General features: G+C 40.3%; 3 protein-coding genes and 2 non-coding genes across 8 annotated transcripts; 2 read left to right on the forward strand and 3 right to left on the reverse strand.

Moving 5' to 3' along the window:
* Positions 1-533: 533 nt before the first annotated feature.
* On the forward strand, positions 534-2,028 carry mRpS34 (mitochondrial ribosomal protein S34). The gene is made up of 4 exons (XM_065486552.1): positions 534-913; positions 1,057-1,260; positions 1,318-1,494; positions 1,805-2,028. Exons 1-3 carry the CDS (start codon positions 713-715, stop codon positions 1,489-1,491), a joined length of 579 nt encoding a protein of 192 aa, XP_065342624.1. The 5' UTR covers positions 534-712; the 3' UTR covers positions 1,492-1,494; positions 1,805-2,028.
* Positions 1,514-8,885, reverse strand: LOC135941205 (uncharacterized). 3 transcript variants are annotated; one of them, XM_065486544.1, is made up of 8 exons: positions 8,757-8,885; positions 6,456-6,816; positions 5,386-6,396; positions 3,539-4,267; positions 2,854-3,164; positions 2,413-2,595; positions 2,104-2,359; positions 1,514-1,972 (listed from the first exon to the last, which is right to left on the reverse strand). In XM_065486544.1, exons 2-8 carry the CDS (start codon positions 6,807-6,809, stop codon positions 1,808-1,810), a joined length of 3,009 nt encoding a protein of 1,002 aa, XP_065342616.1. In that variant the 5' UTR covers positions 6,810-6,816; positions 8,757-8,885; the 3' UTR covers positions 1,514-1,807. The 3 variants fall into 3 exon arrangements, with proteins under 3 accessions (XP_065342616.1, XP_065342617.1, XP_065342618.1); XM_065486545.1 differs by lacking the exon at positions 3,539-4,267 and adding an exon at positions 4,914-5,069; XM_065486546.1 differs by lacking the exon at positions 3,539-4,267.
* Positions 3,064-21,292, forward strand: LOC135941206 (thyroid hormone receptor beta-A-like). Of its 2 annotated transcripts, none has more exons than XM_065486548.1 (7): positions 3,064-3,202; positions 17,426-17,665; positions 17,867-18,147; positions 18,288-18,568; positions 18,625-18,823; positions 19,951-20,423; positions 20,928-21,292. In XM_065486548.1, exons 1-7 carry the CDS (start codon positions 3,187-3,189, stop codon positions 21,244-21,246), a joined length of 1,809 nt encoding a protein of 602 aa, XP_065342620.1. In that variant the 5' UTR covers positions 3,064-3,186; the 3' UTR covers positions 21,247-21,292. The 2 variants fall into 2 exon arrangements, with proteins under 2 accessions (XP_065342620.1, XP_065342619.1); XM_065486547.1 differs by lacking the exon at positions 3,064-3,202 and adding an exon at positions 14,975-15,967.
* An 886-nt stretch (positions 21,293-22,178) lies between these two features.
* Positions 22,179-22,386, reverse strand: LOC135941578 (small nucleolar RNA U3). The gene has a single exon (XR_010574994.1). It is a non-coding gene; the product is annotated as a small nucleolar RNA U3 (small nucleolar RNA).
* A 679-nt stretch (positions 22,387-23,065) lies between these two features.
* On the reverse strand, positions 23,066-23,136 carry TRNAG-CCC (transfer RNA glycine (anticodon CCC)). Its single transcript has one exon. It is a non-coding gene; the product is annotated as a tRNA-Gly (tRNA).
* Between the last annotated feature and the right edge of the window lie 160 nt (positions 23,137-23,296).

A 23,296-nucleotide genomic window follows, 5' to 3' on the forward strand; every position in this document is an offset into this window, starting at 1 on the left:
ATATTCACGTACAAAGGAGACCAAATTAATATGCAATACAGCATAATTTACAAAAAATATTCAAATTCCATACTTCTTATTGACTACTATGTATGTAAATACGCATAGCATACATACATGATACATATGTACATCATGCATACATTGTATGTATGTGTAGATATACATTTTTGAGTCCAAAATTACACATAATAACCGATAATAACAGAAATGAATTGATTATTATACAAACTTGCCGTCGCACAACAACATACCAGTCCATTTGGAGGATAACATTCAGTTTTTGGTTTTGTTGGTTCTGTTCATGGATTGGAAAAAATAAGAGAATTATATATTTCTGCCACTTCTGCCTTCTAAAACTTTTATGATTTTGCTATGATTATAGTTATTATTTTATATTGTCCCTCCAAATCATAAGCCAATGAGAGCGCTTTGATTTTCAAATCTTTCAATGAGCTAAGCTCCATTGGCTTAAACTGTGCCAGCAGTGAGACAGAGAAGCCAATCAGATAGCGGAGAATCGGGAGAATCGAAACACATGGGTTGAAAGGTGAATCCAGAAAGTAAGGACTTACCAGCAAGCAAAACAGCAAAAGCAGCCAAAACAAACTTGTGGGTTGTGGACCTGTTGTGGACTGTTGTTGGTCTTGTTTAAATTATTTTTCTACATTTTTCGCTTCCGAGAGACCCAACAACTCGGTTTCTGCACACGATGCCGTACAAGTTTATTGGAAGAACCACTGAACACTGCGGAAAAACACTTTGGGAAATCTTAGGAAACCTGAAAGATTTCGGTGTTGGCCGCGTTGTAGCGAGAAACAGATTTGAGCGCTACCCAGAGAAAAGTTGGCTCAAAATTTTGGAAGTCACGCCTATTGCTGCACCAAAGGACGTGCCAATTTATGCACATGACGTGAGTATGAAACTTTGTTATCACAAACTTTGCTATGTTTGTTAATAATTGTTTACGAATTAATATAAAATATATTTGATATGTATCAAACCAGCTTCAAATAATATGTATGTATGTATTTAATTTTATTTTGCTGTTCTCAGAACCTCCGATTGGTAGCAGTTAAATGCGAAAAGTACTGGAGAGGCAAGAAGCTGCCAACGCCTATTTATGTTACTGGTGCATCTTACAAGACGGACTACAAGTTAATTCCTAAATCGGAGGAAGCAGAGTATTGCCAAATTGTAGACACTCCAGAGCAGAGGGATGTTCTTCCTGAAACAGCTGATTTTCCTCCTTTGCTCAAGGTAATATTTGTAATGTACAAATAAATTGGAAATAACTTATTTTGCAAATGTGAATAGGAAATTTTAAAAAGAGACAAAGGAGATAAACTAAGACTCCCTCTTGTGTACAAGAGAACAGAATACAACAGAATGTTGGACCCCTCCGGCCACAGAGCAACATCTCCTGAGCAAATTAATTCACAATTTGGGAAACCTGTAGCACCAAGACTGCACGAGAATGTATTGGAATAGTTTGTAAGTAAAAGAGCAGATATTTTCATACTTATAAATTATTTTATTCAGTTCATACAAAATTATTTGTAATCTTTCTTTCACACGTGTGTCAACATTTTTGCATGAAATATGCAGTACTCATTTTTCTCTAGACAATCAAACTAAGAGCAAGAATAATTCACTTGCTCTTGAGCAGGATATCCAAAGTGTTAATTCTCATTTACAAAACAAAATGTACTTATTAAAGTAGCAATAACTTATTTGTGTCTAACATCATCTACGCTAGTCAACTAAAGGTTTCTCATAATTTATGGTTCGATTTTGTGACAAGTGTTTAGAAAGGCTGTCTCGTGATTTGGCGGATCCAGTCGAGGTAGTGGGCCACTTTGACGTACACTCCAGGAACTCCATACTGGCCGCAGCCGATGCCCCAGCTGACCACACCAACGACCTGCCAGCTGCCTCCCTTCTCGCAGACCATAGGGCCGCCACCATCACCCTGAAATCAAATTAGAATCGTGGTTGTAGTCAAAATAATAAGAAATTCTCTAGAAATTGTGATTTGATTCCGACAATATCACACAATGGGTGCTTGAAAATTAGTCAGAGGGAAGTAGGCTTAAGTCTCACCTTGCAGGCGTCCTTTCCTTCCTCTCCTCCAGCGCAGATGAAGCCAGGGTGCAGCTTGAAGTCGTAGCCCAGTCTGGTCTGCTGGAGCTGGCTCTGGCACTGGTGGTGCGACACGACAGGCACATCAACCTCCTTCAAGATGTTCTGGTATTTGCCAAAGTCTCCAAAGGCATCCTTGCCCCAGCCAGTGGTGTAGCAGCGGGAGCCAGAGAAATCATTGTGAGGGTCGGGCAGGCAAGCAGCGCTGATGTGAGGACTGTAAATGAAATTGGTAAGTTTGTTCCTATTTCAATTGATCAAAAGACATACTTTCTCTGGAGATCGACAGGCCTGATGAGCTTGATGATTGCAAGATCGTTGAAGAGAGTGCCGGCATAGAATTCAGGATGAACAGTCACTCGGGCAACGTCGGTTTCAATGTAAGGGTAGAACTCAACATCGTGGTTCACATCCCATTCACCAAGACGAACTCGCAGCTCTTGGCCATTGTATCTGCAAGTACGGGTGAGTTAGATCTCAATTGTGAATGAAACGCACTGCACTTGGTTAATTTTAAATTGGTTCTTATCAAGTTATCTCATAAAATTATATGATTAGTCAAATTGAGATAATTGACTAATATCGGCTTTTCCCTAAAAAATTAACAGATTGATTTTATTCTCAGTAAAAATGATGCATGTATAAAAACTTGCAAATAATCATTTAGTACAAAATTTGAGTGTTCCTATTATGAATTCATATTTTTCTTACCCCTTAACGCAGTGAGCAGCAGTGATGACGTGCTGGTTGTCGATCAGAGTACCTCCGCAAACGTACACGCTCTCATGGGCGTCCTTCTTCAAGATAGCTGCCTGCCAGGGATACTCGCCGAACTCGCTGTCACCATCAGCATAGACTGGGTTCTTGATCCTGCCATTGATTCCTTGGGCGTTCCTACGGCCGCACTGGGGATAGCCTTGCTGTTGCTGAGGAGCGTAGGCAGGACGACCAGGGTTTCTGCAGCAAACCTGGTAGGAAGGGCATCTGTTTCCATTGCCAAGTTGGTTTCCTCCAAATTGACGCTGCAATGCACCAAGAAGACAAATGAATTGGAGCAGTGGTGAGTAGCAAAAAATATTGTTGCGTTCGAATTGCTTTGAAGAATTAGTGCCACAAAAATTCAAATGGGTTGTTAAGTGAATGGAAGTCATCCTACAATTCCTACCTTTTGTCATTTGTCAGGAGCATTATTTAAATATTATTATGACATGATCCAGCCATACCAAGTTTAAAATTAACCAATCAGGTTAATGTGATACTTAGCTTCATCTCTACTTTGCCAGTCTCCAGGGATGCAAAGTGTCAGGGAATTATTTTTTTAACGTTTTAAAAGGTTGCATTCCTTTGGTTCGGTCAGTCATTCGGTTGCGTCCGAGCGTTACTGGAGAGCTCTTACCTCGGCCACCACTTCAACATCACGTCTGTCTCTGGGAAATTTGACAGCTCGCGAGGTGGGAGGGAGTTTGAAATCGTCGCCCGTTCTTGCGGGACTGTTGTAGTAATTTTGAGGGGACGCGTATTTCTCTGCGTATTGCGATCTCAGGGGCTGCGTGGGCCTGCTGACAGGCCTCTCGGGGTCTCGCTCCCTTCCGGCCGGATAGACGAACTCCTCGTCATCATCGTCATCGTCAATATATTCCTCATGATGACCCTTTCTGTACGGTCCTGGCGCATACGGCGGCCTGAAGGGCCCGGGGCCGTAGAATGGGGGAGGGTGAGGGCGAGGGGGTCCAGGCAGGATGAAAGGAGGAGGGGGGTGGTTGTGGTTGATGTGGCCGTGATGGACGTGGTGCACCGGGGGTGGATATCCTCCACCTCCAAAGCCACCAACAAGGCCTTGGAATTTATGCAGCAACCCCTTGTTTGGCGTGACGTGCAGGTTAACCAGAGGTTTGATCACCTTCTCACCGAACTCGTCTTTGGTCACCTGGATGGAGACCAAAGGGTTGACGCTGACGGGACCAAGGCTGAGGCCGCCGGGCCCGACAGAGCCAAAGAAGGGGTTGACCGCAGAGGGGACGGAGCCGAAAGGATTGAGGGGGTAAGGTTGGCCGTAGCCGTATGGCAGGCCGAAGGAAACGCCGAATGTTGGCTTCACTTTATCAGATTTCAGACCGAGCAGTCGCTGCAAATTACACATTTGGCGACAGTTACTTCTTGTCTCTTTTACAATGGCACGCTGGCCCTGCTCATCTCTCATTACTCTCGGCGGCCTAAATGTGTGACTTGCTACTTCGTGAGAAATAATCTAACTTTCATGCTGTTTATTGGAATTATCCAAGGAGATTATTTAGAGCTGCGTGCAGCTGAACTGTTTGTTATTGGTGTGATTTCAAGTTTCATGATGTGATATGATTTTTACTAATTTTGCGTGCAGTAGGAGACTATCAGAAAAGCAACCTTACAATAAAAAGAGCAGCTTGCAAAACTAGCAGAATAATCATTCATGAAACACAAGACTACCAAAGTGCAAATTTCAGCCACTAACGTAACTCATGATCCTCCAAACAAACTCCTTTTTAGTAAAGTGAAGGCACCATTTCAACGTTTCAACCTTGGTTAGGGGATAGGGATTTGGTTTTGGGTGTCCGGGTAAAACATAAATGTTTTTGCTCTCATAAAAACTGTGTCTTTAGTCACGCAACCGCAATGATGCCTTAAGTGACTGTGTTCAAATCTCCTGCTCTCGCTCAAGTCTCTAGAACAGTCTAGCAGTCATTCGTCTTATGGCAAGTAAAACCTTTTTTAAAATTTGCGTGAAGTGGACTTACAAGCTGTGGCTCAGAGGGAGCAGTCAAGTCGGCGGAATAATCGTCAGTCGCGCCGTCGATACTTCTTTCGGACTCCTTGTCGGCAAGCAAGGCTGCCATTTCCGCCACCGCATCAGGCGAGTCGTTACTGTTGCGACCCGTCCTTGACCCAGCAACCTACACCGATACAAGCGCCGTTTAGTACTAGTAGTTACCATTATTAAGCAAAGCGCAAAGGGTTATTTACATAAGTTTAGGTGAATGTTTTAAGTGCGTTAGTTTTATGTTGCTTATATAAAAGAAATATAATGAATGGTGCAAGAGTGGAAAGCACATCATGTGGTGCCCAGATTGATGAGAGGTGAACAGGGAGGCGTTTCACAGAGACAGATCAGACCGTGTACCGATTCAACTTGTTAATTTTTAACCAAGTTCTCGGTGCACAATCTGAGACAGAGAGATATGAGCATTCCAATTGTAATGAGACACTTACAGCTTGGGGCTTGGCTGCGTCCTTGGTGGAATCGACGGCTTCCCTCTTGGTTCTAGGGGCTTCGGTGCTTACGGTGGTGTTGGAAGATTCGGTTGTATTTCCAACGTCTTCGCGCTTGACGTGATCCTTCTCTTCAAGGTCCTCGGCTTCGATGGCGGTTTCCTTGTTTCTGGGGTCAATGAGTGAGGCGGGGTTGTCCTCCTTGCGGCCGATGACTTCGTTGGCAGGGCATTGCTCAATGGGAACGCAATAGCACTTGTCCGACCTGGGAGATTCGTAGCCGTTGTACTGTCCAGCGTAGCTGTTGAAGTTAGTAGCGGCCGAGCCATAAACCTGCTTCTTGTTGTTGCTCAGATTCAGTTCCTTCTTGTAGAAAGGTGCTCCATATTCGCCCTGTCCTGGCTGGTCGTCAGGCTCGAGTTCAGGCTCGTAGATTGGAGGGGGTGCCTTGCTGAATCCAGGGTAGACGCCGACGCCAGATGCCTGGAAACCACTACCTCCAGATGCTTGGAAACCACCACCTCCCAGGGGCAGACCGCCGCCGCCTTGGGAAAGACCGCCGCCAAGGGGAAGACCGCCTCCAATGGGAGCTGCGCCGGAGTTTCCGTGGTGGTAGTGGTGGTGCACGTGCTGCACAGGGCCGCCGATGCCGCCTCCAGTCACAAGTTCCTTGTGCTGTGTCTTCTTCACCGCGTAGTCATCCCCAGCAAAGGGCACCGGCTTAGGGGGTCCATAGATGCCACCGTTGATGGGAGGAGGACGCTTGCCGAAACTGGGGTAGCCGCCAGGACGGGGGTACTGGTTGAAGTTGGCGCCGCCAGGTCCAGGGAATCCTTGTTGGTTCGGTCCGGGAAATCCATGTTGGTTTGGTCCGGGGAAGGGTTTGTAAGCATGAGGCTGACGGATGGGCACGGCGGGGATGGGCTCGCCGACCGGCTTGATGGCAACAGGTTGAGCGTAGAAAACGTCGTGGGGTTGGATGTAACCCGCCTTTCCTTCGATTCCGTCGCACTGCAAAAATAATAAAAATGTCACGATTTCTAATGAGGCAACCAAAATTAAATTATTACGGTCATCAGTCCCAAATTGCAAAGCCTCTCCTTGACGAACTGTCTGGCTTGGGCGTCGTCTCCGGCCGCGATGACCCTCTTGAAAGCGGGTTCACTAGCCACCTGTTGGTATGCATCTTCGCTCAAGGTGCGACCTTCGCGACCAGACTGGATAATAGTGTCGATGATGGTTTCGCTCTTGTCAGTCTGTTGGTCAGGAACAGATACGAACTCAGCCTTGGTCAGATGGTCCAAAGCCTCGGACTGAACGGGTTTGTCGGTGGAACCCACAGATTGGGATCCACTCCAGGACCACTCGGCGCTGGTGCTAGCCGCCAGGGCAGCAAAACACGCTATAAGCGTGACTCGCATCATTTTGTGTCTGCAAACAAAAAGTGAAGACATAAATTAGTAATCCAGTCAGAAAATAAACAAGCATCTTAACGTGAAAGTTGAATTTCAAGGCTATAGTGCTTAAACATATATATAATATTCAGAAATTTTGATTTGCATGGGAGGTTATTACGGAAGATCTTGACCGGATTGTTATGATTAGAAATCTGAGGCAAAGGGAAACTGCACGTTAGAAAGTGCTCGCTTTCCGCCCCAATGATTTGCGGGGGTGCGAAATTTCACTCGAGATTCGCGTGTAATTGCGAGCTGAGTTGATCTGTGTCAGCGTGCCTTTTTCGGCACGCTGAGGGAGAGTTGTTAAAATCGTTTTAGCTGGTGCATGTAGGTGCCTAGAAGGTTATATAGCGAAATCTGCGATTGTGTACGCACCTCTGAACGCCTACCTCACAACTTTCCAACTTACGCCTTATTGGCGAAAAGGAAAATCATGTAGTCGATTATTATTCAAGCCAAAAGCGTATGCGTTATTTCACCGCTTGCGGTGCGTAAGGAAAGAAAATTATGTGATTTCACTAACGAGACGAGAGTGTCACCGCGTGGATTAATTACACCATTGTACGCACTAGAGCGAAAAAACTCGCAACAATGCCGATTGTACCTGCGAAGATTATATTTTTTAGACGACGCGTGTCATGAGATGGTAGCAGGATTAAATTGAAAAACGTTTGCATGGAAGAAAACGTTGTGTGGATTTTGGTATTGTTGGTATTGACAATGAAAGAAAAGAGAAATTACAATTTTACATTCTTCTCGGCCAGATGTTGGGAGATTCAATGCTCTATTTACTCTGGAATAATATTTGTGCCAGTGGTCACTCTAGCTTGTTGTTTGTACAAAGAAATTTTCTTGTATTGTGCTTTAATAATTAAGCGGAGAAGGGCTATTGCGCTGCTCTGGTGTGACCGTGAAAGCGCCAAGATGCACGAGAGCGTGGGAAAGTGGGCCATTTCTCCGCTGGCGAGAATGTTACAAGCCCAAAGGGTGCGATGAACTCGCCACGAACACTTATTTTATATCAGGTTTTGACAATCTAATTAATCGTTTAAAGTCAGGAAGGGCCACAGGGATCAAGAAAATTGGCATCAACCAGGAAAAGAGATTTTAGAGTGATAGTTTGATTGCGTGCACAACCTAATTATAGTCAGAATGAAAAGTATATTGTAATATGATAGTACTTTTCTAATTTTGAAATAAATTTCCTAATTTTGTCAGCAAGTAAATTTAAAAATCGAAACTAACTGAATCAAAATTAACAAGACTTGCCTCTAATTGTTATCGAAAACCAAAATACCAATTTACTTTTATTCGGAAAAATAACCGATCTTGATTATCCTCAGATATTTAATCGCTTTATAAAATAAACAAATGTTCACGCAACGAAACAAGTGGCTATAAGGCGCGAGCACTCTCTCTTTCTAAGACGCCCATCGCTGATTCAACATTCGTTATGTTATGCTCAGAGACGTGAGCGCATTAATGAAGTACAGTCGCGAGAGCTCCAGCGCCAAGCTCTCTCTCTGCTTTTTCAACTTTCACGTGCGTCTCGCCTTTGAGATCATTCTCACTTTTATCTCACCGAGGATAATAAGACGGAGCGACATTCACCATGGCACGAGAAAGGCACTTTAGTTTGCGAACAATCAAACCGGAAAATTGGAGGAACGTGCACTAAATAATAGAATAATTTGAAAATGTTATACTGTAGCTAAAATTATATATTTTTAAGTTCCATCTTGTGGTATTATTCATAAAGTATACTGATAAAAATACTGTCTAACACAGAATGCTTATATTATAAATGTTGAACTGAACACTTTAAACTAAACAAAAGCTTTAAAAAATAAAATTTAGAAAAAAATCACATCTCCAATTTAGAATGTAGATGAAATTGTTGTAGAGTTGTCCTACCTGCGGAGCGGCGTGCTATCTCAAGTTAGTCCTTAGGAGAACGGCTGCTTGGTGTGGACTGCGGTCTGTGAGCTGCCGTTCTGGGATATAAACGTTGGATGCGGAGGGGGCTGGAGTGGCAGGCACCGACCAATCCAAAGGTGCAAGCAGGATACAGCCGAGAGCACTTTCTCTCTCGGCTCGTGCGGCCTTAACCCTTTGAGGTGTGATCTTTTGGTTTCTAGGGATGCGGTTTGCAGCTCGGGATTTTCGGTTGCCAAACGGCGTGCAGAGTTCCGTGTCGAAGCGAGCCATTCAATTGCACGCTTGTGCTGCGCTACTACGTCAGTTCAATGCACCAGGATTTGAATGTGCACGCGGATTTGCTGCGTTTTTGCTACTTTGCGCCTAAACAATGATCGGAAGGAAGTTGTTTGGCGATTACCCGGATTAACGCTCTCCGAGTTAGTGGCAAAATTGTGACATTCGTTCCTTGTTAAGATATTTCATAAAGGATAGAGGATTCTTATTTAATTCGCAGTAGTGAACTAAGAGAGATGCTTTTCAAACCGTCATATATAGTTAATATTAATTGTTTTGCACGTTAGTAATGTTTATTAAATACCTTAAATTATCTTTTCTTTTGTAAAATTTAGTTTGCAAAATCAAAAAGTCTTACGACGAAAATACATACTAAGTAACATGCATTACAGTATATATTTTTATCTATAATTAATTTACAAAATGTCATTGGATTGATTTACTTAATTTATGGAGGGAAAACTCATTATAAGGGTTAAATTTAGCCTTTAATTTTATAATACAATTAAAAAATTCAAACATCGAAAATAACTTCAACATTGAAAAAAATCTCATGAATTATTCGCATGAAAAAATTAGTTACGTGATAGTGGCCATTTTTTAAGTAATTTTCTCTGTTCTATAATCTTACAGTAATTTTGTATTTTGGAGATGAGTTTCTCAGAAATTAGCCTAGAGTGTAGATAACGCACTGATGCCACGAGGTCGTTGGCTGCAGACCAATGGAAAATCCTAGACCATGTAGTCGCCTGGAGCTATCAATCTGAATCACTCCGACCTAAGTACGCAGGGAAATCCCTCTTTCACGAATGACATAACGAGCCTAGATGGATTGCTGCATCAAAAGGTGCAGTCCAGCTCTGGTTGATTCACATGATCGCGGAGCTGGTTGTATTGTGGTCTCGATGCAGGGATTCCCTGATAACCCTTGGGAGGACTTCTTGTCGCTAAGGCGCTCGATATGGACAGTATCGTTGGCTTGAAGGAGCTAATGGAGTGTTATTTACTCTAGTGCGGCCCTCATTCACGTCAGTGGCGTGCCGTGAATGAAAACGAAAGTGTTTTTGGAGCACGCGCGTAATACGCGAATGACGAACCAAATGGCTTGTGCAATATTGCCACCTTGTGGAAATACAGGGAAAAACATAGAAGGTGCCAAGTTTAATTGTTCGCACGTTATAAATATAACTAGACCCCTTTCCTTCAGCTTACTATTGGATCGATTGGTGCGTTTGAGAAAAGACAAATAATTTTGATTTAATCTTTCCCTGTGGCCGTTATTTTCCGCACCAAATATGTTTATGCATAATTTACATGTATCAAAGATATACATGATGATAAAAGTGCGAAATAGACTCTAGGATGTGGTTAACAATTTAGTCGACGGCTAATGCTGCAATTTATAAATAAAAATACTGCTATCTGCTAACACAAAAATTAAAATATCACATTAAATTTTAACTCTCCGTTAATCGAAAAAATACACCATCCACAGGACCGGGGTCGCACAAATCAGCCTCCCAGGGCTTCCCGCGAGAGTATAAAACTGCGTTTTGTAACGCATTTTGTGCCGGACGTGAGTACAGGTGTTTAAAGTTATGCACACAAACATCAGCACCAAATACCAACGATGTCGTTGACGCTCATTTGTCGATTGAAGCCAAAACCATTTAAGAAAATATGAATTTTTATAATGTCACTTATGTAGCTATAATTGCGAGAGAACTCAAAAACAAGACAGAAATTGGACGTGAGTATAGTTGTTTAAAGTTAAGCACACAAACAACTAGCACCAGACACCAACGATGTCGTCGTTGACGCACATTTGTCGATTTACGAAATAAACTTCTAAGAAAATAGGAATTTATTTAAAATGCCACTTGTGTAGCTATAATTGCGCGAAAATCTTCATTATCAGTGAGCGAGCCAATCGAAATATTTCTTACGCTCGGCGCCTTTATTTTTATCAAGTTTCATTGTTTGGCTAAAACAATTTAAATCTTCAGCCACTTACAAGCTATCTGCATTTTGGTTAAATTTGTTCAACTCCTGAAATAATCAAACGCAGATTAAAGTTTCATGTTCTGCCGATCAGAGCAAGAACTGCGCACGTGCAGATTGATTGATTTCTAATGTTCATGTTGGCAACTCATTTATCTTGATTAAAAGCCAAGATGGAACTGGATTTTCGTTATCACATTTTCTCGTAATCGCTCAAGCTCTGAGTATTGCACCGCGAATAAAGAGCAACATCTCCAGCTCGGTGGGGAGCGAGTGTGTTTTGGCGCCGTGCGCATCGCCGGCGACCAGACCGCCTGCCCGCGATTTCCGATGCACACGGCGAACACATTATAAAAGAGCAAGCGGTGCTTTATTATAAGCATTGCGACTTTCTCCCGGATCTCTTTGCGCCTGAAAAGCAGCATTCATGCTTAAAGCAGGGAGAGAGGTTTTCCTGCTGCGGAAATGCGCCTGATGACTCACCCGGCACCTTCCGCGCTGGCAACCGGCTTAAGTTAGACAAAAAGTCTCAAAGGTCATCTAAAAGCTTCCGACACGTTGTCTAAAGCAGTTCTTAAATTAAGGAAGTGGAAGTTATTTTCCATTCATTTGTCAACACGAATCAGTTGACTTTATATATGGCTTAATTGTATTTATTAGTTTGAAGTTGTTGCAATTATAGCACATTTTCCAAATACATTCTGAAATTAACTTTTCGATATGGAACATCAGGATCTTCAACATTTAAAAAAAATTAAAAAGCATGAATATTAATATAATATAATTTAACTATCTATTACGTCTCTATTTGGATTTTAAAATATCTAAGGAAGTAACTTGTTTGTTAAGTAGAGTTTCATTTCAACGATAACGACAAATTCAACCTCCGCAAAGAGAAAACTAATGCTGGCGGGGCTTAGTAAGGTTTGAATGTCATTCTGGGTGCAAATTCATCAAGTACCGTAGGTGCGTAAAAGCTGAACAATGCAATCTATTCCTACATTTCATTTAGCCAATATAGATGAAAATAAATTTTCTGTGTATATAGCTGTCTATATATTTCTCCTATAGGCTGATGCACGTATGATATTTTTGTTATTGATAATTGTTTTGAAATCACATTATTGCTGGGAAAACCGCCAATCACTTGCGGCACTATCTATTTTTATCACTGGAATTTCAACTTATAACATGAAATTTCCAACGATATTTTAATATTTTGTAAGTGATAATTCTCTCTTAAAAAATACCGCAGATCACAATGAATCACATGAATTGACTTCTTGTCAGAGGGCGGAAAACGGTGAGAAAAAAGGCACCAGAACTCTGGCAAACAGTGTGACTTCCTATTTGTGTAACTCATCTTGATTTACAAGATCTAATTTTCTAAAAGTTAACATCCGCAAACAAAGTTTGGTCGTTTCACACGCCCTCAGAAAGAAATATTTAGCGTAATCTCGGCTTTTTCAAGTGACACCTTTCTCACAACTTAGAGACAAAAGTCTCAAGACTTAAATTACATTATTTCGAATCTGGAACACTCGAAAAGTGTTATTAACCGCTTCCCAAATATTATGCAAGATGACTTGTGGCTTAGAATAACACTCGCATAATTAGCGCATTAGCACTCTGAAGACAGACGATGGGATCGTCTCCTCAGCGTGAAAGAAAGTCACGATGACACACGCCGAGCGATTTTCGTTATGAGCATATCAAACAAAAATACACTTTCTCCGCGGTGCACCCTTTCTTCTCACACGCACACATAGCCTCGTCTCTTATTCATGGCGGTCGAAAACCGATATGGCTAAAAGATCACCCTTTTACGAGGAAAATGAACATGCACGGTTGCATAAGGTGCCGTAGCGGCGGCAGGCGCATGCAGGGAATCCCCGACCCGACTTGCCAGGATAGAAAAATACTCGGGTGTTGCGCTATAGTGTGTGCAGCGCATTATTGAGTGAAAGTGATTTTTATTCTTTTGTTGCATGTAAGCTGCCGCCGCTTTTGCCACGGGGAAGCCCATAGAGGCACCGGTGTTGCGGTCAAAGTTTTGTGCTACGTGACTATCAAATTCAACTCAATCCTAATTTTATCTTTCTTATTTCGTATGATATAATCTTTTCCTAACAAGATGGAATGTAAATAAAAATCTGATTTCAAGTGGTTTTGCAAGTTAGAGCTAATTAAAAAAGATAATTATTTTAAATGTTAGATACTCGTCGTACTTGCAAACCATTGACATTTAAGCTCTAACTAAGATATGGCTCTGAAGTATTATCATTCTGAGACTTTAAACAGTCAAAGGTTCTTTCATAAAAATGGCATAGAAATTCATAAAAAAATCAATTACTTATTCAAGCTGTTTTTAATATTATTTTGTAGTTTTAATTTTTTTTAAAATATCGAATAAGCTTCACAGCGAGAGATTTTTCTCCTAAATTTAGTTTGAAATCATTTATACTTCGGTTCTGCAGTGCAAATTTGCTCCATAAATTGCATGCATCCAGAAAAAAATCGAATGCAAAATAAACGATAAAATAGAGAGTTCAATGACTGTTTCTCTTAACCATTCTTGTGAAATGTGCCTAAGTTTTCATTTAAACATTGATTCGGTGGGATAATGCTCCAAATGCGATAAAGCTAGACGAGAAATCACCTTTCTGCTTAACATTTAGCTGACCCAGCTGAAGACATACTGATAACTTAGATGCAATTAAATGTGGCAAAAATAATAACTGAGAAGTTCCAAAGATTATCCTTTTAAGCCATTTAGACTTTAAGATTGCTATAAAGCTGACGATTCTCGAATAGCCAACGAATGAACGCATTTGCCTTCCATTCTTATCAGACAAGGTGAATTCTATTGATAAAAATGATGTAATTGACAACAACGCTTCGCTGCCCCCCGCTGAAGAGCAGCAACTCAGGGCCAGGCTGGAGCCCTGATAGATAACCTTAATGCAGCTGCCCCCTCCCAGCACACGCAATCTTAGTAAAATTAAAATTTCAAATTAATTTGCGCTCGATCTGACGCAGCATTTTATCTTTACGCTTGACATGTCACGTGAACTTTGGGCAGCTCTGATTACACTGCTCCCCCACTTTGCTTGATCGCCAAGCGAATCCAAGTTCCAAATTCTTTAATATTTTAAATTGCTGTATTGTGTATGTTTAATAAGCCACATGTTTTTTCCACGTAAGTGCAACACCAAGTTTCCACCTGTGAGATATTTCTGCGCGAAATTTCTCCAAACAATTTGTTTGTTTCACTTTCACGCTTTTGCGATTACAAAACTGGTGCGACATGCGACAAATATGACGTAGAGGTTCTCTACGTGAAAGCGGCGATTTTGCTCCAGAATTTTTGTTCTTTTTCTGACATTCGACTGATTGATTTGCCCTTGGCGAGTTGTCCTCCTTTATCTGATCTTAAAGATAAAAGTCTTGCGCTTATGGAGGCCCACACGCGACAGAGAGACCAAGCCAGAGCATCGTAGAAATTTTTCGTTTTGTTTCGGATTTTAAACTCGTCGTCATTGTTTGTTTACTCAGTGACCCCTTTCTGTTGTTCAGTCTCAGTTCATCCCATTGTCCGTTGGCCAGCATTTTCCTGCAAATTAGATAGCTCAAGTGCTGATTTTCAATGATCCAATGGTGCTCCTTGCAAACGATGGAACTGTTTCTGATAAAAGATTTATAAGATTAAACACAATCAATTTTCAACCAATATAAAACAGCCAAGTAACAGATAAGATTTAGGACAGTAATAGGCTCATTTCAAGTGTGATAATATTTTGCGCCATTTTAATTAGTTGATAAATATTTATACAAGCTTAATATAAATTAACTGCATACTGGTAACGGCCTCAATTCACTATATTATTGCCATTGATTTTGTTAGTGTCGATGTTACTGTTCTTTTAATCTTTAATTGCAAAAATGCAATTACAGCCGGCAGACTTCATTAGAAGTTAAAAGACAATCCCAAGCGCCCGCTCGTAAAACGACAATGCTTGTCATAGAATAACGAACGCGTTTATGGCCTATTTGCAAGTGACTCGGGAATGTGCCACATGCAGGTGTGCTCACTCCTAAGATTCGCAGCACAGCTTCCATAAATCAGCCCTGCAAACTGTGACCAGATATAATTATTGCAAACGGTGACATTAACATGCCGCACGGGGTGTGAAAAATAGCTCACACATTGGATGTGACACAAATTCAATAACATTTTTATCGCGAAATATAAATTTAATAAAAATATTGACATAGCATTTCAATGAGTTTTTAAAATCTTAGAGGTGTGCATTTTATTAATAAAGAAATACGAAAAAACTTGACGAACCAATCTTCGTTTATGAGTTTAACCCTTAAAACTAGGCTCTTACAGGAATCTCTAAGGGACAATTTTTCACAACCCTTTTCTAGGAACTTGCACATCTAACTCAAAGAGTGATGTCAACCTCAGTTTTTTTCACGTGTGTGGCACACATATTTCCCATTAATTTTTCTTCCGCGTATTGTAACTATTTTATAGCTCTGCCGCAGCATACATTATGCAGAAACGCATTACCCGTCTAATATAAAATTATTGTTATTAATAATAATGAACACAATTGCACGCAGCCTTGCTTTTTACTATTGCCGTGTGTTTTACGACCGTTTGCCGAATGGAATCAATCAGCCGCCTCTCCCTTCTGCAAAAAGGGTGTTAGGAGCTGCGAGCAGGTCTTTTCTTTATTATCTGGCATATGTGCACGCGGCCCTCTGCCTCATTCTGAGATAAAGCAGATTGCAGAGCGTGCGGTTCGATCTGTTCCGCTCGTTCGGAAGCACCATGAGCACCACCGCCGAGCCTCTTGCTGTCCTCGAGCACCGACACGCTCCTTGGATGCAGCATGCCACCGGTAAGCATCCATGCATTCCGAAAATTTGTAATTTATTCATATTAGCTATTCGCCTACTTTTTCGCCAAAAGAATCTGGTGCATAGTATGCTTCTATTAAGAAAATCGTGAAAATAATAAACAACTCTTCTGTTGGATTCCCCGTGATATTAGGCTTCGTATGAGTTAAACGCTGCAGGGATATTTCAGAAAACCTTGTATAACTGACTTTATTTACTCAATCAGGCTGTAGTATATTATTTTTCATAATTTTAACTAATGTTACAATTTTCCGACTCTTCATAATTCTTGAGTTCATCAGGCTAAATAGCTTGGGTTTAGACAGACAGAATTGCGTCGCGAGCATTGATTGTGAATCTCAATTTCATAGTAAATTATGTTCATTTCGATCACAATTTCCATCTTAATCTTTCTCGCTACAAAAATGAGTACCATTTCACCCGTTACAAGTTTATCCAAAGTTTTTTTGCTGTATCATTTTGTTTTGAGTAGATTCAAAAACATAACAAACCTGAACGTCTACTAGAACAAAAGGAATGTCACTGTATCAAACTAATCTAAATTGAACACAACGGTTGAACAAAGCTTTGTGATTGCAATTTTACATTTGAATCAATTTTTCATTTTACAATAATGGTTTAAACAGCTATTTTCTCTACACGCAGAAATACATGTTTCAAGTAATAGCAAAAAGGAAGACAAAAGTCGCAATAACCTTATAGTGTCAAAAAATACTACATTTCTCGGATCTTTATCAGGTCCTAAGATTTCAACACATTGAAGCTTAAGAAGTATATTGATTTGTGGTGTTAACATCGTCCTTGAATTTTTAATTACTGAACTCCATTAAAAATCATACGTAGCAAGGAATGATGAATCTCCACCACTTTGGAGATAAAACACTTAGAATAAACATAACCTGTGAAGGTTCATAAGGTACGATTGAATATGCCAGTAAAAGTGGGACTTATCTATCTTGAAGTGACATTTCAATTATCTCATTATCAGTCACAATCGTAATTTGCAAATCAATCAATATATTGTGTTTTTATCTGAACACACTATTGGTTAGTGAGTGATTTCTAAATGGTTCGCAAAATCCTATATCTATTTGTCTATCATATATATAATTAAAAGAAAAAATTATGCACACAAAAAGTGATAAGGAATATTTCATTTTTTTAATCCTTCAATCAAAACTGAGATAATTTAAATAAATAAAAGAAAGACATGAATAATCATGGTGCTAAATATTACACTTCCATTCATCGCATTTTGAAAGCAAAGAAGGCGAATAAAATTTAGCGCCGATTGGCATTTACATTTGATCTGACCTGACTCCAGGCAGCAGATCACATAATCTTGAACTGGAGCGATAACCCTCCCATTTTTCGTCAACAACAGCCAGACGTTGACGATGATAAGTGAAAATTTATCAAATAGTGTTTCGCAATTGCAGGTGCTTACGTCGGCCGGGGTCGGCGCGGTGGCTGCTCGTCGGCTGCCAAGGACAGCGGCCAGCAGGGTCTCAGCAAGAGCCCGACCGGCCACAAGCCCCACCGAATCTGCGGCGTGTGTGGCGACCGCGCCAGATCGCTCCACTTTGGTGGCCTCTCCTGTGACAGCTGCAAGGCCTTCTTCCGCAGGGCTGTCCAGAGTGGCACCTACAAGAGCTTCCAATGTCCTCATCAACCTGGAGGTATATACACTCAATATTTTCAATAATCAAAATCAACAGATTTAATTTCCAACGTTTCTATCCACTTCTTGGCTAAATGATACAAATTTCAGTAGATTTGGCTGTAATTACGATTATTTTTAATCCACAAAATATGTAATCATCAATTCACAATAATTTAGTTGGTTTCGTTAAAGTTTTTGATCGGAAAGTGATTTATAGGGTGGAACAAGTTCTGTGTGATCACCGTGGCTTCACGGAAGAGCTGCCAGAAGTGCCGATTTGAGGCTTGCGTGCAGATCGGAATGGAAATTTCTTGGGTGATGAGCGAAGCCGAGAGGCAGAGGCTGCTCATATCTCGCATGGCCAAAAAGCGCAAGCTAGACGATGGAGACGCGCAGAACGCGACACCGAGCAGCTCGACTTCTGAGCCGAACAGCCCTGTGCTCCTCAATAAGGCCAGACCCCATCAAGACTATCTCTGGCCTCTCTACCCTGATAATGTAATTACAATCTTGAAATACTGAAAAATCTTGAAATTGGTCTCTCTATACCTAAAATCGTAAATCACGATGTTTTCAATTCATTTTTCCTGGTTTTTAGAATTTAGATGCAGATCGTTTAAACAGATGGTGACTTTCAGGTGTGCCTTGAATCGTTCATGAGCCCGGCCGAGGCAGGTGCCATTGAAAAAGTGAAGCAGGCGTGGAGCAACTCTATGCAGCTCATCCCAGCGACCCGGCTGGAGGGGCGAGATTTGAGCAATATGGATTTCAACCACACTGAGTGCATCAGAGCGATCAACGGCTCCATCAAAAGGTTTCAAGTCTTTGCGTCCCCATTGTTCGTTGACACTGATGTGGTTGACAAGGACAAGAAAACCATTCTGAAGAGTTGCATGCTGGACCTCTGCATTTTGAGAGCGTAATGCTATTCAAGTCGCGACTCACAACGAGAGTAACTCTTAAATCGTTTTCCAGGGCGCTGAATCATTTCCGAGGGGCAAACGTGTTGGAGAAAATCTTTCCAACAAATCTGCATGAGGTGCACATTCGGTTTGTGAAAGGCCTGCAGGAACTTTCCCTTGACCAGACCACCATGCTGCTGTTTTTGGTTGTCATTCTTCTCAGCCCTGACCGTCCAGCTCTTGAGCAGCCAAAGAAGTTGGAGAAGATGCAGGTAATGTATATTAGAATCAACAATTTAAATAAAATACTTTTTGTGAAATTTAAAATTGCCGAATGACTCACCTCTGGCTAATTTATTCAGATTTTATAAAAAAGGGAAAATTTTAGTTGGAAAAATGAAGTAACATGCTTTTGTACTGTACAGCAGCTCACACAGGCTTCATGAGCTGTACTTCACCTCCAAAATTTTATGCCATAGTATTGTCAGCAAAGAATTCGGAATAAAGCTGCGCAGAGCTGGCAATGAAACCCTGGGTATGTTCCTCTAACGTGCAATTTTTTACCTCAAACGGCTAGATTCCATGAAATTAGAAGAACCCCTAAAACCTTTAAAATTTCTGTTGAGCATGATTATCAAGCTACGAAGTAGAGCATATTGACTTCTTATTTTAATACGTAAAAAGGGGCACTTTTTAATTAATCACAATGAAATTTTGTATGCAGACTGTCCTGGACAAGACAAGACACTATATCGATTGATACGTAATTTTATTTATTTCTTACAAAATCCTGGGTTTTCAAGATTGTAATAACACCAACTAACAGCTTATAACTCCTGAAGAAATTAAAATATTTTGAAGTTGAGTAAAAATATTAACTTCAAATTTAAATAATATAAGTGACAAAATACAATTATATAAGATAAATAATATTTTTTTTCATTTTTGAGTGTGTAAAATATAGTTATTATATTTAAAAAAAATAGACGTCGGAAGCGCCTGAAGTTACATCTGTTGTAAAATCACCGAGAAAGTAAAAATGTCCCATCAATCAATCTATCCTGTCAAGGAAGATACCAAAAATCGTCATGATTGAATAAAAATAATATTTTAAAATGGATTTTTAAATTTTTCCAAACAAATTGACTGTCTGTAACTTGAAAACACAATTCAAATTAAACAATGGTAGATTGAAAACTTTAGAGTGGGGTCTATGTAAACATCACAAAAAATTGCATGTCAGTGCTGAACAAACTAAAGATACCCTTGTCAGCCGTTAAATAATTTAAAATTTCGTAAAATTGCTTGCTTGTGTATTTATTTTTTCTGCTCCTTTAATTGTTTTGTTTACCAAAATGTCCATTTATTCATTAAAATTTCTCATCCAATTCCATTGCAGGAGTACTACCTGCTGCTTTTGTACAAATACATGGTTGGCCGGTACGGCATGCCAAAAGCCTCCGTTCTCTACCCAAAGCTGCTCAGCAAGATGGCAGACATTCAGGAACTGAGTGACTGCCATCAAGAGAACTACTTGCAGTTCGCTCAACACGAAGTACTATCAGTGAAGGAGGAGTTGAACCGCATCCAGTGCTCTGATTGCCCTCCGTCCTACGAAGCTGCCTACTCTGGTGAACAGCACCACCTGAGCTCTTTTGACCAGACCTTCGCCTCACCTGTAACCTCTCCCACCAGCGAGCAATACTTGCCGACACCCACCCCACAGAGCTTCTACTCGCAGACAGCGTCGCCCAACTCTGACGCTGGCTACATGTCCTACGAGGAGAAGCAGGGCTTTTTCTTTGAAGGAGTGCAGCCCAATAACTTCATGCAAGATTTTCAGAATAATACTCTACTGCAAGGGCAGTGCTTGTAAGTAATCCTAGAGATATTATTTTCCAAGTTATTTTAAGGAGGTATTCAATAGATTAGCAAGCATATCAGCATTGTTTATCGAAAACTTTTAATGTAAAATTCTTAGTATCTCGGGAGAAAAGTATTTTTTCGCAGTTATTCCTGTCCACAATTTTTGAATTTTCACTTCCTGGATGTACAAGCTGATAAAAAAATTAAAGAATTTTTCTCCAATTACTGTTTTTTCTGGTTTTCTCCATTATTGCTTTAAAATCATTCTTGATTTGTCTAAGACATCATTCCACGACTTTCCACACGAATTAGTAAGATTGGAATATTAGCTTAGTATTGAAAAACTTAGTATCAAAACATTTATTGTCAAATCAACTCTCTGAGACGTGACAACCAGAAAAAATTTGGGAGGCCGAAAATAAGTTTTATGAAATAAATCTTTTAAAGTTCATCTGCCTAACTGACCAAAACCTTTATATTGATGGAGATTTAACGTGACCGACTTTGCAGCCAGCAAGAAATGTGCCTGCCGCAGAACACGCAGCAGTTCCAGTACCCTGCCAACCAGTTCAACTATGATGAGGGCAAGCTTGGACAATTCCAAGCCACTTGTGCGAGCCCAAATGATGGAGTTACTCACAGCCAGTCTGGGCTGTCACCTAGCCTGGAATCCAGCCTTGGCTCCAGCCTCAGCACCAATTACGGGTCGAGTCCGAAAGAACTGAGTAGCGAAGAATATTTGCCAACAGATTTCCCGCAGTCAGTTTTCCCGCTCGATCAAGACACGGACAACACGAGTGTTTACTTCAATGTGTTTCAAAAGTGCTGACCACCTTAAGCTTTATGCATTTTTTCTAAATAAACGCAAAACTAAACCATGCATTTTACTATCTGATGTCTCCGTAATTGGTGCATCAAACGAATTTTGTTAAACTTTTGCTCCAATTAAAATACGAGAATAATATACACACAACAATTATTACAAAATTCACACACTGCATTTTCCAAGACACACAAGAAAATCACATTGGCACTTCACTTAATAGGTTGGTACCTTTTCTAATGAGAGACCGTACCTCATGCTTCAAATTAAATGTTTAAAAATTGTCATAGTTGCGCTTTTGCTAGCAAACCAAAATTCCTGTTGAAACAACCTATAACATCGAGGATGACTAAAAAGCCGCATAGGATTACAATGGCCCCGTGAAGAAACCAACCCTGCGGTGAAAGACCTCCGCACAAAATATAATTATGCTTTTGATTTGATCGAAACGCTAAAAAACTATTGATTTAAGTAATTAAATTCGTGCAAGCAGGAAAGTTGCTAACGTTCGTATAGCTTTCTCCAAACCAACAGAACCGACTGAGTGCGCGTTTAAGGAGAGTATAGAGATTAGGATTAGATATTTGATCAAAAGTATCAACTGATAAAGTATGGTCATATTTTATAATTTATTTTTCAAATACTTTCCCAAAATTAAAACAGACAGCAGTGCCATAATTATTAAAGCTCTGAAATCAACATAAAATAATTTATTGGAAACTTTGAAAGACCCCAATAGGATTTGGTGAAGTTCTTTTTTTCTGCGTTTTTGAGTATATTTATTTGAGAAGTTTGCACCACTTTAGCGTTCAGCTGCAAGAACATTCCCCCTCCCATAGTAATGACTATACCTTTTAGATACCGCATACTGTCACATCAGTTTCTTGAAGTGAAGGGATTCCATGGGCTATGTTTGATTTAATTTAAAAATGTAAGACACCACTCAGACTACTGGACTACCATCCCACTAGCACTAGTGCAGGTGGTGAACGATCATCGATGATGGTCAGCCCCTGTGGGACCATCCATCCTCCTCACGCTCAGGTAATCCAGTTGTGACTCCTCATCGTGGGTGTCTTGAGCGCATTGAAGAGAATCAATGCGGGCGAAACATACTACAGAAATGATCCTGTGAAGTATGATCTTAACCTAACTTTGGATGAAAATCAAACCCAGGGATTTAGCATGAAAGAGAAAAGCGTCATTAATTTGGTTTTTAAATAGTTCTGTTAAATCCATTATTAAGCTAATTAAAGGCAATGTAAGTCCACAATATGTGCCGGTGTTTTGTTAAAGTAAAGATATCCCATTTAAGTGTCAAAAATCCATTATTAAATTATTCAACGGGTTAATAGTTTAATATTAAATCAAATCGGCACTTGCCATCTATTAGTGAATTTTGGTACTGGAAGTTGCAAGACTAGAACAGGCGCCATATTTTTTTTAACACTATAGATCCGCGGGAGATTTGAATTTCTTTAAATAATTTTATTTTGTCCAATTTGACCTATGTATGTACTGTTTGGTTGTTATAGCAACATTCAACATTGTTTGTTTTCCAACTTCTTCGCAAATTTTCAGTTTTTAACGTGAAAAAGCGAAACAAAACTCTTTTTCTTGATGTATGTAATATTGATAGAGAGAAAAATGCATTCCTCAAAAGAAACTCGGATCATCACAAAATAATACCAAAATGGTTCAAGCTGAAAAAGCAATAAAAGCGATGAACTTTATATTTCTTATTTTCATTTAAAAAATGAAGAAAATAAAAGTGAATTTAGCTCTAATCTAAACCGAAAATTTCAATCTAAAAAAATTAAAAAGATGCACCGCCCGGGAATCGAACCCGGGTCGCAAGAATGGGAATCTTGCATGATACCATTACACCAGCGGTGCGCACAGCCAAAACTAGGGTATCGTTAACTTACTTATACCAACTTGTTAGTTTTTTCTAATTTAATTATTTATTCGGAGTTATCTGATAGTTTGTCAATTTTTACTGTTTGAAAGCCCCCAGAGAATTTCTAATTTCTTCCTCAACGAGATATTAAAAGAA

The sequence above is a fragment of the Cloeon dipterum genome, chromosome 3 (assembly GCF_949628265.1).
Source record: "Cloeon dipterum chromosome 3, ieCloDipt1.1, whole genome shotgun sequence".
Taxonomy (NCBI): Eukaryota; Metazoa; Arthropoda; class Insecta; order Ephemeroptera; family Baetidae; genus Cloeon; species Cloeon dipterum.